Source organism: Barbus barbus (genome assembly GCF_936440315.1).
Source record: "Barbus barbus genome assembly, chromosome: 2".
NCBI classification, from domain to species: Eukaryota; Metazoa; Chordata; class Actinopteri; order Cypriniformes; family Cyprinidae; genus Barbus; species Barbus barbus.
Window position 1 is genome coordinate 22,487,751 of NC_136730.1, and position 18,457 is coordinate 22,506,207.

The window sequence follows — 18,457 nt, forward strand, 5'->3', positions numbered from 1 at the left end:
CGGGAAGAACGTGAGCGAGCACAGCGGTCTCGGGAAGAACGTGAGCGAGCACAGCTGTCTCGGGAGGAACGTGAGCGGTCACCATCGCCTCGGGAACCTCGTGAGCGAACACCATCGCCTCGGGAGGAACGTGAGCGAACACCGCTCTCTCGGGGGCTTCGTGGGGGAGCACAGCTGTCTCGGGAGGAATGTGAGCGAGCACAGCTGTCTCGGGAAGAACGTGAGCGAGCACAGCTATCTCGGGAAGAACGTGAGCGAGCACAGCTGTCTCGGGAAGAACGTGAGCGAGCACAGCTGTCTCGGGAAGAACGTGAGCGAGCACAGCTGTCTCGGGAGCCTCGTGAGCGAGCACAGCTGTCTTGGGAGGAACGTGAGCGAGCACCGCCGCTTCGGAAGCCTTGTGGGCGTGCACCGCCGCCTCGGAAGCCTTGTGGGCGTGCACCGCCGCCTCGGAAGCCTTGTGAGTAGGCACCGCCGCTTCGGAAGCCTTGTGAGCGGGCACCGCCGCTTCGGAAGCCCTGTGAGCGGGCACCGCCGCCTCGGAAGCCCTGTGAGCGGGCACCGCCGCCTCGAGAGGATCGTGAGCGGGCACCGCCACTTCGGAAGCCTTGTGAGCGGGCACCGGCGCCTCGGAAGCCTTGTGAGCGTGCACCGCCCCTTCAGGAGGATCGTGAGCAGGCACCGCCGCTTCGGAAGCCTTGTGAGCGTGCACCGCCGCCTCAGAAGCCCTGTGAGTGTGCACCTCCGCCTCGAGAGGATCGTGAGCGGGCACCGCCGCTTCGGAAGCCTTGTGAGCGGGCACCGCCGCCTCGGAAGCCTTGTGAGCGGACACCGCCGCCTCGGAAGCCTTGTGAGCGGGCACCGCCGCCTCGGAAGCCTTGTGAGCGGGCACCGCCGCCTCGGAAGCCTTGTGAGCGGGCACCGCCGCCTCGGAAGCCTTGTGAGCGGGCACCGCCGCCTCGGAAGCCTTGTGAGCGGGCACCGCCGCCTCGGAAGCCTTGTGAGCGGGCACCGCCGCCTCGGAAGCCTTGTGAGCGTGCACCGCCCCTTCAGGAGGATCGTGAGCGGGCACCGCCGCTTCGGAAGCCTTGTGAGCGTGCACCGCCGCCTCGGAAGCCTTGTGAGCGTGCACCGCCACCTCGAGAGGATCGTGAGCGGGCACCGCCGCTTCGGAAGCCTTGTGAGCGTGCACTGCCGCCTCGGAAGCCTTGTGAGCGTGCACCGCCGCCTCGAGAGCCTTGAGAGCGGGCACCGCCGCCATGGAAAGACCACGAGCAGACCACGCTGCTCGCACCGACATCAGCGAGGGTTCCCGCACGCTGCGCATCAGACCAGGATGCTCCGGAAGCGGGCGCGAGGCACTGGGCGCGTCCGCCGCCGTCCCCCGGGTCGCCACCTCGGGAGAACTGTGAACGGGCTCCGCAGCTAACTCCAACCTGAAGGCTGAGCCGCTCACCTGCAGAGCCAGGTTAATGTAGTCCTCCAGCGACTCCCCGGGGTCCCAGTAAGGTACCAGGGACTTGAATGGCTCAGCCAGGCCTCCCCAGAAGAAGACCATGAGGCAGGTCTTCTCCGTCGCCGACTGACGAGCTCCTTTAATGAAGTCCCTGGCATAATCCTCCATGCTCCGGTCTCCCTGGCGGATGTGGAGAAACCTCCCTGCTGGACCCATCTTTGCTGGTTGCATTCTGTCACGGTACGCCGTGAAAAGACGAAGTCTGGGTCCAAGTGCAGGTGAGGGTATTTAATGGAAACAAAAAGGCCAACACGGCACAAAAAAACGAAACAGAAAAGGTCTGGGATACCAGACGGCAGCACAGTGCATGTATCCCAGACCACAGCAGACACTAGAAACAAAACACTGTAACACATTTACACACGCCAAATAATGCAACCAGACAGAGTGGTAGGAGAGGGGAGATTAAATAGTCCGTGGCAATTGGGAACAGCTGTGGGTGTAATGAGTGGGACAGGTGTGTGTAATGTGACAGGTGTACGTGATGTGGCAGGTGTACGTGATGTGGCAGGTGTACGTGATAACGTGAGGTGAGTCCGGGTGGAAGGGAGATGGTGACCTCTGGTGGCGACAGGGAGAAGCGCAGGGCCCGGACTCGTGACACTTCAAATATTCTAATATTTTGAAATACTGGATTTTTGACTTTCATGAGCTGTAAGCTCTAATCATCAAAATAAAATAAAAAATTTTAAACTTTTGAAATGTTTTACTATACATGTAATGGATGTAGAATATATGAAAGTTTCACTTTTTCAAATAAGTTACAAAAAATAATGAACTTTTTCACAATATTTATTTATTTATTTATTTTTTTTTTTAGATGCACCTGTATATACACTGGTCAAAGCCATTATTTGGAAGGGATCCCATATATCGTAACTATAACAATTACACAATAAATTAAATAACACTAATCATAAGTTATTTTTAATTTCCCTTCATCACTACTTTATTTTTGATTCATGTTATTACCATTTCTTTGAAAATGTTCAAATATTTAAATCAATTTAAACTGATAAAATAAAATGTATTCACAGACAAACCAAGACTTCTATTGTATTGTGTACTCAAAAACCTATGCAGCCAGTTATATTCACACTTCCATTAGCATTTCCCGGCTCTCAGCCATCAAACATGCCCTTGTGATTACAACGGGATGCTCTTAATCTCAATGACTGTTATCTCATCATACCCTTAACAGAAGTCACTGGAGCAAATGTCAACAGGCCACTGAGACCTTGAGTGCTACAAACAAACCTCAAAGACAGATAGAGAGAACGTGAACTTTAGCACTCTGCCAGCGTCTCGCCTAATTCAATGAACTTGACAGTTAATAAAGTGTTTTATTTTCACCCATCTTCTCATACATAAAAGCCTGCCACACCAATTAGCTTTAATTCGCTTTTTTCTCCTCTCTCTTTTCTTTTCATGCTTTCAAGCCTGCAGAAAGCGCTATATTCCAATCATTTGCATTATCCAGAGAATCTGCTTTGAAGTTGTGAGATACTGTAAGAAAAAGCTCCACTTATCCCGTAGAAAAAAAAAAAAAACGTTCAAAGCCTCTAAATACTCTGGAACAGATGTACATTATCATTGGATTTGCGTTTTCGCCTCTTTGCTCCTGCATGGGTAATAGTGTAGCACGTAGTCGCTTGTCCCTCACATCCTCTGTTTAGCATTTCCTCTCAACAGAAGCTAGCACCCCACTGGGCGAATCGGCATTTCAAAGCACTGTGTCTATCTACAGGAGACAAAGTGCACTCCACACATATGGAAGCAGCCTCCTCATTCACGCTCAAGTCAATAGCATCATTCGCTGGCTTGCTCGCTTGCTGTCTGTTTGTTTTTGTGACACAGAGATATGGCGCTTTCACACATACAGTCCCCACCATCCTCCCCACACAGATCCAACACCCAATGTGAACCTGGTGTCACTTTTATGCTCTTGTGAAAATATTTGTTGAGTTGAGAAGAAAAAAGTCCAAGGAGAAAGGAAAGTAGGCGTGTTCAAGTTCAAATGTTGCTAAAAGTTCATGGGCTTCATTCCCAGGGAATATGCATGCTGATAAAAATTTTTAGATTGAATGCACTGTTACTTTTGATAAATGAAATGTACGCTTCTTGTGTAAACAATACTGGGACATCAACATACTTGTTCTGTATAACATTCACTCTTAAATAGAATTTAAGACTGTACAAGTACAGTACAAGTAAACTGGTGTATTCCCATAGCGTTCCTCACCTACAGCTAATTTGATTTATCCATCACAATTTAAATTACATAATCTACCTTTCCAAAGTCTGTGATCTTTTGAAATAAATTAATGCTCCTGTTATTTTGAACTATCTATTTCTTAAAAAAATCCTCAAAAGTGTAACATGGTTAGAAAATTTAATTAAATTAAATTAAGCAGTACAACTGTTTTCAACATTGATAAAGAAATATTGCTTGAGCAGCATATCAGCATATTAGAATGATTTCTGAAGAATCATGTGACACTGAAGACTGGAGTAATGGCTGATGAAAATTTAGCTTTGCCATCAAAAAATTAATTGCATTTTGAAATACATTCAAATAGAAAACACTTACTAATATTTTTCAATAATGCCATTCTTGCAGGATTTTTGTTCTTGGTGAACATAATAATTTTTCCAGAAACATAAACAAATCTTACCGACCCCAAATGATAGTAGAGATTGAGATGTGTTAGAAGCTAGCTGTAACTTAAAACTTACAGGACTTTATTACTTTCTTTGGGCATGTGCTAAACTGCAACTACGGCAAACATTTGAAGCAAGACATGCAAACAAATTAGATTAAAAGAGGACATACAAAAGAATTTCTACTCAAAAGCAGAAACAGACCTCTGCATCCAGCCATGATGAGTGTACATGCATGCAAAGAAATCATCAGAACATTCTCAAAACCAATGGCCAAAGAAATCACAGACACCCAGTCAGTAAGCAACAGTTCAGCTTTTAATGAAAGGTTTTCTCTTGGCACAGGTTTGCTATTAAATAAAGCAATTATTTCCATCCATCTATATAAACTAAACAAAAAAGCATTAAAATTATTGGGAAATTTCACAAATTATCTGGACTAGGGTTCGGGTGTTGCATGAAATGCTACCAATTCGTGTTATTTATGTACAAGCACCTCCATGAATCATTTGCGGTGAGCCTGAGTGTGTTGTCCTACACATTCACTCAATCACACTAAACAAAAGCACAATAGAAATCAAGAAATGTTGTAAGTACAAATGGCACTATACAAAATAACCATTCATCCAGACAAATAGCACAGAATCCATCTAACACACTGTTATCACCACAGCTGTCCGCTCATGATGTATTTACAACCATCAGTCAAGTGAACCTATCAAACATCTAAACAATGTTAGTGTGATGATTCGTTAAAGGATAAACAAGAACACTGTGGGACAATAGCGAAATAACTGTGCATTTAGATGTTTTGCACATGAGGCATGTTTGACTTTTTCAGTTTCTCATGATGATGCTATGGATTTGTTTTTTTTAGCAGCAATATGTGTTTAAGAAAAGGTCAGAATCATTTAAAACAACAACATCTCACTATAAACGGAGAGAGAATGAGAGGGAGAGCTAAGCGCCATACCACACATTCATTCCCCCGCAACAGCAAAACTGAATGAAGGTCAAATGTCGCTAACTTACTAGCTGTGATGAGACCACGCTGAAGCTGCAGGTGGGTTTTCCAGAGTTTAGTGTAGTGTGATGCTCTCACATTTCCACCGTCCTCCTGAGCAGAAGAGTCAGCCGATCTCATTCTAAATATATCAGCAAGTCGAACAGTTTCTAACCAAACATAATCAACTCATCTCATCACTGACAAAATTCTCAATTTTAACTCCTGTCCATATCAGGGCCCAAAATTGGAAGTACAAGTTCACATTATTGTAGCTTTCAATACAAGTATTTTTTTCTGTGTATAAAATCATCAAAAAAGAGAGATGAGAACAATTATATCGCACAAACGTGGAGTATTAACACACACGTGGAGCTTCAACACACACCTGCTTTGCTGAGTTTGAACGAAGGCTGTTGTGTTTCATAATCTTCCGTAGTGCTGGTTTCAGATGCACATGCACTCGTTAACTCTCTGTCAGAGGGGTATTGGTGAGTTATGGGAGGACTGGAGACTTCTAGGCGGCGATACTGTCATCCTGCCCCTGAGGAATGAGGCAGCTGCCATACACACTCACTCATTCCCTCTAGGTGACTTGGGATACATTGAACCTAAAATAGATTCATAATGTACTATTTAAATGCTGTTTTAAACTGCTGCATGGGAACAGATGAACCCCTATTAAACCAGACTTGTTTTCTCACTACCTACCTCACTTCTGCCAATACCGAGCTAAAGGCACCAACATACTGTCTAAAAGATCCTAATTTAGTCTGAGAACATATTCTTGGATTCTGAAAGAAATTAAAAACTCTAAATGGTGATTCTGTACCAAAAAAAAAAATCAGTGGTTTACAGATCCCTTCAAAACCAATAACAATGTCTCGTCAAATCAATGACTCAAACTTGAGATGAACCTGAGAAATAAAAATACTATTTTTCCTTGGCAGCACAGATTCCTTCACACTTTACTACTTCAATTGTCTTATGACTGAACTGATAAGAAGGAAAAGTTGAAACCACAACTAAACAAGCAAAAGATACCATACTATCAGGTATAATATTGTCATACAATATAAACAATGTTCAATGTTTTCCAATCATTTGATTAGACCCATTTTGACTTGCCATAAACCTGACAGGAATATGTTTTTCAAATAAATAATTTTTTTAACAAGATTCAAAACATTATTCTACAATCATCAGAATATTATCTTAAGATTTCATATTGTCTGATACACATAATTACACTATAAACTCTGATGCCTAGTGGTCTTAGAATGCAATTAGCTTAAAGTTACAGGGACAGGAAAACACCAAAAACAAAACAAAACAAAAAAAACAACAACATATGAATAGAAATGTTTCAGTAATAAAGCTTACAATGGACTTAAATCCGATACATCTTGACATGACTGCAGATTGGTGGCATATTACAACAGACAGACAAATAAAAAATAAAATCTGAATAAAAAATTGTCAATACCGATAATCATAATAATACTAGAGGTAGCAGCTGATTATGATGCTCTGTTTTCTTCATGTAGATTGGTAGAGTGTAGTTCTCATACTGTCCTTCAACAAAGTCCTTTTTGACGGTTTGAGCGTCTTTACTGGCTCTTTTATGTACATGTGTCCTGTATTGCATTTTTAAAGGTGTTGATTCAGATCTGTTGTTTAGGAGAGAGAAGCTCTTCATAGATAAAGTGTCTCGAATGCAATGGCACAAGAAGTGCTTTTCAAGTGGTCATCAGTGGAAAAAAAAACAAAAAAGTATAAGTGTAAAAAAGACATCTTAGGCACACATAGATGCGCAGATTGTGCGCACACAAAATTTAAGTTACAAAACCAAGGAATTGTATTCCTTCAAAAGTGGTTTGACAACTCAAAATTCTTCATTTAACAGGGCTGACCACCTTTTCAACCAAATAGACCAATCAGATAAGAATTAAGAGAGGGAGAGAGAAAAAAAACAAAGGAGGCAGACAGGGTGATAGAGAGAAAAAAAAGAGAAAAGTGAAAGACAGAGCCCTTACGTAGTAAGTAAACCTCTCCTGCTGCCAAAGACAGGACTGAATACATCAGCACACATTCAAACCGACCCACACACACACACACTTATATATACAAATGCGTACATATTGTCTGCCACTTTGGCATGAACATGATGCTTTGTGTCCTTCTCAGCCTCATTGTGGTCATGCAAGAATATTTAAGATCATTCAATTGTTACGTTCCTTGTTGTTCTTCTAATTTAGATCTTTGATGTAGCCCATCTGTGTTTTACTCTTCAGGACTGATAGAAGTGATGGTAGTGATGATGATGTTCATGATGATGATGATGCTCGTGTCGCTGGACCACCTGAGCTAGTCCTCCTTCATATAGGACCAGACTGGGCAGATCCCTCACATGCTCTTTCTCCACGACTGGGCCAGACGTCACGGTCGGCCCAAGAGCCCGATAGTGCAGACCTTCTTTAGGCCTCTGCTTGTGTCGTCGGTATGGGCCTGAGCTTTGGTGTGGAGGGGTCTGGTTGGGGACCGCCGGGGGAGGGGGCGCTCCTCTTCTTATCACCCGACCGACGGAGGCCTGTGTGGGCGGTGTGCGGTGCGTTTTGGGGGAACGGAGTGCGTGTGTGTGCCGGGAGAGGATGGCAGGAGGATCTGTGGAGATGGTCTGTGAACGCCGTTGGTGAGCGGAGTATGCGTGGCCATTCTCGGGTTCCTGAGAACGTGAGCGTGTCTGATTGGATGAACGCGCGGTATGGTTGGGTTTTGCTGGCTCTGTGGCAGGAGCTGCTAGAGGAAGCACAAAATAATTAGTTTTAAGGGTTATTATTATAAATATGTTTTATTAGTATATAAATAATTGTGCCTTTACCAAAAAAAAAAAAAAAACATTGTTAAAGGGATAACAACTTCGGAACACAAATTAAGATATTTTTGATTAAATCTTTCTGACCCTCCATAGACAGCAACACAACTACCACATTCAAGACTCAGAAAGGTAGTAAGGACATTGTTAAAATAGTCCATGTGATATCAGTGGTTCAACCATAATTTTATGAAGGTACAGGAATACTTTTTCTAAGCAAAGAAAAAAAAATAATGACTTTATTCAATAATTTCTTCTTTTCCATGTTAGTCTTCACTGCGCGTTCATGAAAGAACTATGATGCATGTCTGCATTCTTCTGCTTGCAAACAAGATGCAGCACATCGGGGTTCTGCGTCAATAAAGTTATTTTTGTTTTCTTTGGGCACAAAAATATTCTCAAAGCTACATAAAATTTAGGTTGAACCCCTGATGTCAGATGGACTATTTTATTGATGTCCTTACTACCTTTCTGGGCCTTGAACGTGTGAGTTCCGTTACTGTCTATGGAGGGTCAGAAAACAAAGATTCCATCAAAAAGTATTAATCTGTGTTCTGAAGATGAACGAAGGTCTCATGGGTTTGGAACGACTTTTTTTCCTAAGAAATCCTGTCTTAGGAAAAAGAAAAGCACTTCTTTTTAACAAAGACTATACTATGTTATTTTATATAAGCTATTACAACTACCATAATGTTACTGTATAAAATCTTACAGTAAGGTGTTACTGATGCACGTGACACATCAATGATTTTGGGCGGATTGGTTGTGACTGGATCACACGGGACAGATTTAATCACCAGGTGTGAGTAAAGCCTAAATTAGAAAGCTCTGTTGGCTCCATTTACTTTTTTCCAATTAAGATTGTACCTGTTCCAAAGCGGGATGTGTAGTTTTCAATGCCGGCCAGGTCAAGGTAATGGTTTCTTCTCTCCAAGTTCTCATCCACACAGTGCCGCTGGCAACCTTGCTGGTTGTGGTGATCAGCATGGTAACGCCTAATAAGACAGCATCATACTGTCATGACTGCCAGTACATTGCTCTGAGGATGTGTACACAAAGCGGGCTCGAACCAATCATTGTCCGTTAAATGTTCATTTCTATTAAGATTCTGTGACATGTTCTTCCAAAGTTTGTATGGGTAATTCTAGAATTGGGGGTACATTTTGCATCTCCCAGGTAAACCTTCTGTTATTTTTAAAAACAAAAACTTCACTGAATCAGTTTTGAATAATAACACAATTTATATTAAGCTATCACCAAAAACAATGCTTTAAGGGACATTTTGTCTTGAAAATAATAGCTGACAGACTGCCACTACACCTATTATTGACTGTCTTTGCCTCCTGATTCATACATTCAGCTTGAATTATCATGAAATAATTAAGTCTAATTTTCATATTTTTGTGTTTACTCTATTAAGTTACATAAACAATTGCATACAATATCTAATTTTTGGAATATTTGTAATTTCATTAATAAAAAAAAAAAAATGTTGTGTCTGTCCCTACGTTCTGGTCAACTCTGTTACCTCAGTTATAAAAAGGCATAACAATCTTTAAAACATTCATAGAAAAAAACATGTGACTTGCACCAAGTGATGTCACTTCCTCTGGTAGGAATCTTTGGAGGGTATTGATGTATGTGTTTACGCTCATTAATTTGTACAAAATGTTTAGAATACACCAATAGTAGATTAATTATTTGTCAAATCTGTTATTGTGATTTTGCAGTGAATCTCTCATTCACTTTTTAAAAACAATAATATGGAAATCCATAAAATTCTGTTTTAGACATGCCATGTGGTATCTGGTTTGAGGGTTAGCATCTTGAGCTAAAGCACAAAATGATGGAAAATGTTAACTCTGTTATTGTCAACTCTGTTAGTGGTTAAAAAGTTTAATGATAGCAGAGTTGACAATGAGTAACAGAGTCAAATGTTCCCAGTCACATTTAAGTATTTAGCATTATTATTATGTTTATTTTGGATTCTGGATCATTTTACTGTAAATTATACATTTGTTTTGTATCATTACAGGCTAAAGAAATTGAATTACAGGTAAATTAACCTCTCAGCGGCAGAAAGGCAAGGGCAACAGAGGGCACAGCGACATGCTGACCCTGTAAGGAAGGCAGAAAATAGACAGAGATAGACGGCACAAAAGGAAAAAAGCACCACTACTCAAAATGAATGTTTTGCTCTAATGTGTATGAATACTAAAACGTGGCTTCAAAGTAAATCTAAAATTCTTGCAAACTGCTATTCCTTGAATCAAGAGCTCTGTCTTTTATTATGTCTATAAAAAACTTGCATAGTGCACATTTAAATACTAAATAAAGACATATGGCTAGAAATTGCCAATAACTGATTTGCATGCCCAGGGTGAGGGAGCAGCTATGTTGTTTAATTTTCCAGATATTCAGACACATGAAGTTAATTTTCAATTACATGAAAGATCTGTAATTCACATGTATTTTATAAAATTAAATAGTTGTTACATTTAAAATGGTTTCAGTTTCAGAATCTGGCAGAAAATGTTGCTGTTTTTGGTCTTTTAACTACAGGTGGTCAACTCTGTTTTCTGATGTCAACTCTGTTACCATCAATTGTCAACTCTGTTTTTTTTTTTTAGTTTTGCTTTAAAAATAATAATTATATATGTTTCATTGTTAACAAATTGATCAGAAATGAAATGAAATTTTAAAGAATTTCATTCATTTTTAAAGCTACGTTTAGAGAAAATGCACACCATGTTGGCAACTTTTCAATTAAACGTGTTGATATTTTTACTCTAAAACAAAAAGTCTATATATTTTTAGGTTTAAAGTTGAATTAATGGATTAAGAGACAGATGTTCTTCTAGGGAGGACAGGGTTTTAAATTGTGTTACATTTGTTAACTGTATATGTTTGATCCAATTTGTCTACAACAGAGTTGACAGATTCTTCTGTTAGTACATTGATTTTCAGAATAAATATTTAAAATCTTACAAGTTTAAGATCAGCAAATGTAGAAAATATTCAATTTAAAGTGTGTTCTATAAAAATAAAAACAACAACAAATAAATCCTATTTTTTTGTTTTCTTTCTCAGCTAGAAAATGTACCCGCAATTCTGGAATGAGCCATATATTGTAGTTTTATGTAACAATTACAGACACTAATGTGTGAAACTGATTTACATATGATGTGGTCTGTTTATGTAGATTAATTTCATAAGTACCTAAGAAAGGCTCTTGACTTTTTCTCTGAAGTCTTGGAGTCCTCAATGCACTTTTCTCCCTTAAGCTTGGGATGGGGAGTGTCTGTTAGAGAGAGAGAGAGAGAGAGAGAGAGAGAGAGAGAGAGAGAGAGAGAGAAATAAATAAGATAAATAAATAGAGAGAGAGAGAGAGAGAGAGAGAGAGAGAAGAGGGGGTCTTTATCAAAGAGAACGGCGTTGAGTTGCACATCATCACACGCACGCACATATACTGAAGCAGCTTTAAAGACCAGCCAAAATAAGAAAGAAACCTTTGTTCCCTGCTTTCTATTTACTTTGAAGGTTCATAAAAGAAGAAAAAACAACAATGCTTCATTTATTCTATTTTGAACCTCAGGCCTCATATAAATCTAAAAAACACACACTTGTGAATTTGCATGAAGACAGCTGCTGTTCAAAGGCTCTTCTCTTTCAAATACATGACGGGTATAAATAGCCAAAATGACAGCACTAAACAAACAGAAACACTTCTGTTTCTTCAGAGTACTTTCTGTTCACCTTCACATTGTTTTTACCAAGTAACACAGTTAGAAAGTGTCTAAATGTGGATTTATTTATTTTTTCAAACAGCAAAAGACTATCTGAGCAAAGAGGGATAAGATAGCACTTTCCAAAAGGAATCCAAAAGCTCAGAGCTGCAGAGGTTTGGGTTTTTTCTTTCTCGTCTTCTGCCTTTGACTATGAACTCATCTTACAAGAGATGCAATGACATGGAAGACAGGGAAAAGGAGGAGGGCAACAGTGTAGGAGACAGCATAACAAGAACTTAGATTTTTTCTTCCAAAAATTCTGTCATCTTCTACTTGCCCTCATGTCCTTGTTTTTTTTTTTTTTTTACTCTTTTATAATGGAACACAAAATGTAGTATTTAACACAAAATTAGCTATTTAACAAAATGTCAAGGATGTACTTGTCTAATGAAATTGAGACTTTCAAGTAAAAAAAACAAAAAAACAATTACACATCGCATCTATACATTACAGTTTGACCATCACACAGTCGTATTGACTGATTTTTATTGTCTTTTTGAACAAATTTGATTGATCCAGTTACCATCCACTAAAACTATGTGGAAAAGAGCCACATCAACATTCTGCTAAACTCCCTCTTGTGTTCCATGGAAAAAATAAAAAAGTCATACAGGTGTGGAACAACATGACGGTGAGTAAATGATGACAGCTGCATTTTTGAGTGAACTCTCCCTGATATCCCTCAACCATTTTTCTGTTGTTCTGAGCAAACTCTCTCCATGTACCTGTGTTGGTCTGGGTGCAGTTCCTCCATCTCTGGCTGGAGTCTGGGGCGACGGAGAGCTTCACCCTGAGGGTCTTACTGCTGCTGGGGGAGTGATTCACTGACGCGTCCACTACCTCATATATGGTGTGCAATAGACTGGTGATGTCCTGGACGTAGTGAGATAAAGAGGGAAAAAATCACATGAAATTAAGAGATCTTCACTGACACGAGATGGTCCATTAGTCTTTTATATGCTGTTCAAGCCTGTACGTGATATATGATAAGATTCATGCATTATTCATAAATTATACACAGACATGTCCATAATAATGTGTTAATCAGAGTCTCCTTAGCCTCAGGGAGGGAAGACAGATGCTGGCAGCAGTGGAGAGCACATGTGCACACAAACATGAAACATGCTACACATCTGAGGCTATTTAGCATGTGGAAATGAAATGTAAATGCAGAGCAACTATGAAGCTGAGGAAAACAGCAACTGTGTGGTATGGTGGAAGAAAAAAGACATAATGAGCGGCATCTATTTAGTATGTCCAGTTATCTCTGTTTCTGGGCTTTCCCATGACAAAAACCTCAGTCACTGTCATTAATGCATATATGTCTCAGTCGTACCTCTCTTGTGACCTTGCCATTGTTATCGAAGTCGTAGAGGGTGAAAGTCCACTCCTGCCTGTTATCTTCTTCAACTGATACGGCACACTCCAACTCCTGATTAATAAACAACAATGGATAATCACTGTTTCAGTAACACGTTTAAAAGACTGGTCATACATTTATTTTTAAAGAAGTCTCAATTGCTCACCAATGCTGCATTTATTTGATCAAAAATACAGTAAAACAGGGAAATCTTACATTTAAAATTTTCATACATTTTAAAATGTAATTTGTTCTTGTGATAGCAAAGCTGAAATTCCAGCATTGTGTCAAAAGATCATTTAGAAATCATTCTAATATGCTTATTTGGTGCTCAAGTAACATTTCTTATCATTATCAATGTTGAAAATATTTGTAACATTATGGCTTTAGTGTGACTTTTAATCAATTTGCTTTTAATGCTTTAATCCTAGCAGAATAAAAGTATTAATTTCTTTAAAAAGCCAACTAAATATGTTTGTTTGTTTTATACTGACCTCAAACTGTAATTGTTTGTGTGGGCCGACAGTGGCAGAGCCTTCAGTGTCCTGCATTCTCTCTTCCACACTACAGCTGTCAGTCTTCTCAGGGGGCAGGGCCACTGCAGGGGACACAAGTTCACATAATGTTAAGGAAACCATCAAATGCTTAAAAAAAATGTAAGAAATTTCATATTTAAAATTTGTTATTGTATTTTGTGTCTTCATTTCATGTGACTGTACCTCATTCATTTTGAAAATTGTTCAGACGTGTTATTCATTTTTTTAATGAGGAAAAAAATACTGAAATGCAGCTTTATGAGCATATGAATTAAAACAGACAGAAGAGAGAAGGGAAAGAGTTAAAGGAGAATGCCTAGGAAGCACCCAGCTATTTTTGAATGTAGCCATGACATCTCTACTATTGTAGTCATTACACTGAAAACACTCATACAGTCTCAGAGTATGGGTCTCAGTCTCAGAGTAATATCACACCCTGAATATTAATCTCAGAAGTACAGTCTTGGAAAGCAATGATGGACATGTGAAACATGTAGCTCATGTCCACATCTCAATTCAGGACCATTTTTTTGTGCAGTGGCAACGCTTTCACAATGGATCGTCAGAAAGCTGCTTTACACAGAAGAGTGTCTTATATTCCCCACTAAGTGAGCCAAAGCCAACAGCGAGGCACTCTCTAAGATGGTTAGATAGGATGAGGAAGAAACCCAAGGAACCAAGACAGCAGATCAAAATGTAAACAGTTTAAGACAAGACACAATGTGACAGGACTAACGTCAGTGATGTTAAACGGCACAAACGTGACATGCCGAGTTTTATATGTTGCAACTGAGATTGGGTTCTTCAGCTGAAGGCAAGATTTTCAGTCAGTAACCACTAGAGAATTTTGGTCTGTTTTTCATACAAAACTATTGTCAGATTTGGAATATAGAGTTATTATAATGCTGTTTTACCTTTGAAGTGTCTGTGCATTGCACTTAACTGCCTTCTTTTGCGTTCCACAGAAAAAAAGAAAAGGAAAAAAAAGTCATACAGGTTTGGAACAACAACACAAGAGAATCGTCATTTTTGGGTGAACTGTCCCTTTAAGAGCAGACTATGGGAAATCAGCCCCATGCCTTGCTAAAGCTGCAAGTATAAATGCGTAAACAGGCCTAACTGCTGCCATCACATCCTAAGGCCAGGCTTCACAAACATCCTAGATACCCTATTTGTGTCTATGTCTGAAATCACAAGCAAATTTAAAGCGAGTCGCTGAGGAAGACGAAGTCTAACAGCGGCCCGTTCCGATGTAGAGAATGCCTGTCAGGATTAATCCTGAACTCAATACCCAAATTTCAGAGGCAGTTTGTCTCTTTGTGTATTGTGGGTAATAAGATGGAGATGTTTTAAACGAGAGCAGATCTAACGCAGCTCAGTGAGGACTCGGCTCAGCACCAGGCTGGGTCCTGCAGGCTAAATCCTCCCCCCTGCCCCAAATCCCTGCGCTTTGAAGTTCCATTCTCAAACCTTTTGGCCCAGGATCAGTCCGTCTGTAAAACAGAATCTCTAATTAATTAAGCAAAGTCAAATCTGAAACAGTGTTTGTTGTATGAGCCAAAAGGATAGGCAGACACAACAGTATCTCTCTCTGTCTTCTCTCTCTCTCATTCACTTCTTCTCTGCTGATCCGCTCAGATCAAAGAGGACCTGTCTTGTCCCTCTGCAGCGAGAGGCAAGGGAGGATGAAAAAAGAAAAGAAAAGCACCAGAGGATGAGAGCAGTCGTCCCAGGGAGCTTTTACAGGTTTTTTGGAGGGAAACAGCGTCAGATCAGGGCTTTTGATCAGGGCCAGAAACTCAAAGGCAACGCTGAGCTCCAGGGCCAAAGCCTGCTTGCCAGCCAGCTCACAATATACAGGAGCTGTTTATCTAGAGGACTAACAAATGGTCACAAAGAAACTATACACACACATGCACACACCATAAACACAAAGGAAGTGCTAACTCTCACAGCAATGGTCAAAGTCCTTCCCCACAGAGTGATGAGACAGCCAAACCCGCTACAGAGCTCTGGTGACGGAGCTTAAAAACCACACTATACAACACAGAGGGCAGCTTGGCAGCGTCCCAAAGGTGGCTTTGAATCTAAAGGTTCACCTGGAGTTCAGAATAAACTGTGTGGTGACTGGTTAATAGCTAAAGCCTAGTGTGTTTTCTCAGTGTGGATGCTTGGTACAGGCTAAAGTGCAGTAAAACTGTAACATCAAGTGATCTTTTCAAGTTCTTTGGTCAAAACTTCACATCCTTGCCTTCAAAAGTATGTTTTTGCCTAAACAATCTTTTAACATGCTGCTATGAGCCTAATTAGCAAATTATGACATCCTGATGATGAATCCAACAGGTTTGTGGGAAACTAGAAAACTACATTGCTTCCATTAAAAAAGGAATAAGCTGTCTAGACTCAATTGTTTTGCTATCAAGATATCTTTCTCCTCCATGAATTTAAAAACACTGCTATACGACCTCTGTATGTGTACACATATGATAGCAAAAATCTTTGTTTTACATTTTTACAGATCCACTAAAAAATGTGCAATATGGAATTCTAGAGGTACCAGACAAGGTACAGCTTAACTACTGACTATGAGGCAACAATAACACCACAAACACCTAGCCAATCATACCTCTCCTTGACTGACCTTTGACCCACACAGATATGAGCAGACCACTTTTAAGCACGTATAAGCTGTAAACATTGTTTGTACAGGAATCTGACCTGCTGTAGCCTCTTGATGATGACCTTCAATTCACAGTCAAATTATTAGATTTTCTTTTGCCTAAACCCTAGATAAGAATCTTGATCCCCAAGCAGATGCTTTCATTTCAACAAAAGGAGATGGAATATCCTTTATCTGACTTTTGACAATAAATCTTTTAACATGCTGCTATGAATTTAATTAGCAAATTACAACCTTCAATTTACAGTCAAAAAAAGCCAAGAAACAAAGCATTCTATGCCAATATTGTGCAAACAAATGATTTAACAAAAGAAATAATGAAACGGAGCAGAGTAGAGATCAGTAGCTACATGCAAGAGAACATCAGTTGCTCAGGGGATATAGTGAGATAATTTACCTTCTAAACGATAATGTTCATCGCTGATACCTTCAGCATAACCTTCATCCAATGGGTCCTGCAGAGACAGTGGAAAAGAGAATTAGGTCTCTTTAAAAGAAAGACTGTAAGAAGGTAACATGACACTTCTTAGACAAGCAATTAATTTTTGTGCAATTTGTATTATAAAGACAGGAAAAGGGTGAATTTGACGAGGATACGATTGCAGGCTGGATTTTAATTTGCATCCCCTACTTGGGCACCTCATAATGGGTGCGAACACCTCCAAAGACTAGATGAGTGACATAATAGAGTGACTGAAAATCCTAAAGAGTAATATATAAAATTTATGCAATCCTGTCTACACATCCATATCAGACAATATAAGCAGGTGTGGATACGGGAAGCGTCTCATCTAAGATATTTAACCATGCTACACACGCACAAGCAGCCTTCTATAACACTTCTGTCATGTTCCAAATCAACCATCAGTCTAGAAGAAGACCATTGTCTCAACACACCTGCTACCTTTGTCTAATTTCAACACTCCAGCTGTCTGCATACTAACAATTCATTTCTCTGGCCCAAAGACTGACCATACAGCCTCCGCTGAAGTTCTGCAGCTGCGTGTGTGTACATGCTGCTTCTGCCAATGAGGAGCTGCTTTGTCTTCATCCACATTAGACAGGCACACTAAATGTCTTGCTGTAGTGCCTCAAGCCATACACTGGCTGCTAGAGACACAAAGCCGCACACACAAACACACACGTTCACCATAATGCTCGAGAGGTTAGCCGACAGCATGTGAGGGGAACAAGCTAATTATGCGTTGTCTGGATGATGGATGGGCTGCATTATAAATATGAGTTCTTCTCAGTTGGTTGAAATAAGAATCGGTCAGCAGAAATTCTTCTCTATTTTTTTTTTGTTCTTGCTATCATTCAAGGTCAAGTTTGGCTAAAGCACTACATGGCCCTTTCAAATGAGTGTGCTGTATTTGAGAGCGTGGATACGTGGCTATGTTTTGTACAGGACATTGAGGGCTGTGAGAAATTCACTAATCCCTGAACTTCACCTCTAAGTGGCGTTTAGCACAATCACTGTGGCGTCTGTCCACCCCTCTCAGTCACTCTTAAAAGGCTCTATAGAGTCCCACTCTCCCCATATATTAAAGCCCCTTTTCTTGCACCTTTGCTCCACAACAGTGCAATATATGTGAAAATGTCTCACACAGCCCTAACGATAATAATAAATTTTTTTAGTAAAATACTGCCCTTCACAAACCCAAGAATGTCTCACGATGTATTTAAAAAACTAATCAGAAACACATACCAATGAATAAAATAAAATACTAAAATACATTACATAAAAGTACAAATTAATTAAAAATATATAAGACTATGTAAGACTATTTATGCTAAATCTCCATGTTACCTTTTAGTAATGAAATCCAGCCATGTTCCAAACAGGAGTGCTAAGCAACATAAACTACATAACACACGGAGAGACTACATTTCAGTGACCTTGCCCTCTGAGATGGTCCTTCTTTTCTTAAATTGTATGTTTTTGTACACTTTCAAGAAACATCAGAGGCTAATTGGCTGTAGAGAGTGTAATCAATAGAGGCTGACCTCTCTTCAGCGGTGTAATGAGAGGCTGAAG

At 40.2% G+C, this 18,457-nt stretch overlaps 1 protein-coding gene across 1 annotated transcript in view; it reads right to left on the reverse strand.

Moving 5' to 3' along the window:
- Positions 1-4,474: 4,474 nt before the first annotated feature.
- nkd1 (NKD inhibitor of WNT signaling pathway 1) overlaps positions 4,475-18,457 on the reverse strand; it is a 39,771-nt gene continuing 25,788 nt past the window's right edge. Inside the window, exons 4-10 of the mRNA XM_079436891.1 lie at positions 16,817-16,874; positions 13,698-13,801; positions 13,180-13,275; positions 12,569-12,716; positions 11,275-11,356; positions 8,923-9,050; positions 4,475-7,979 (exon numbers count right to left, since the gene is read on the reverse strand). Coding sequence (XP_079293017.1) covers positions 7,471-7,979; positions 8,923-9,050; positions 11,275-11,356; positions 12,569-12,716; positions 13,180-13,275; positions 13,698-13,801; positions 16,817-16,874 — 1,125 coding nt within the window. The 3' untranslated portion in view covers positions 4,475-7,470. The remainder of the gene's footprint in view (positions 7,980-8,922; positions 9,051-11,274; positions 11,357-12,568; positions 12,717-13,179; positions 13,276-13,697; positions 13,802-16,816; positions 16,875-18,457) is intronic.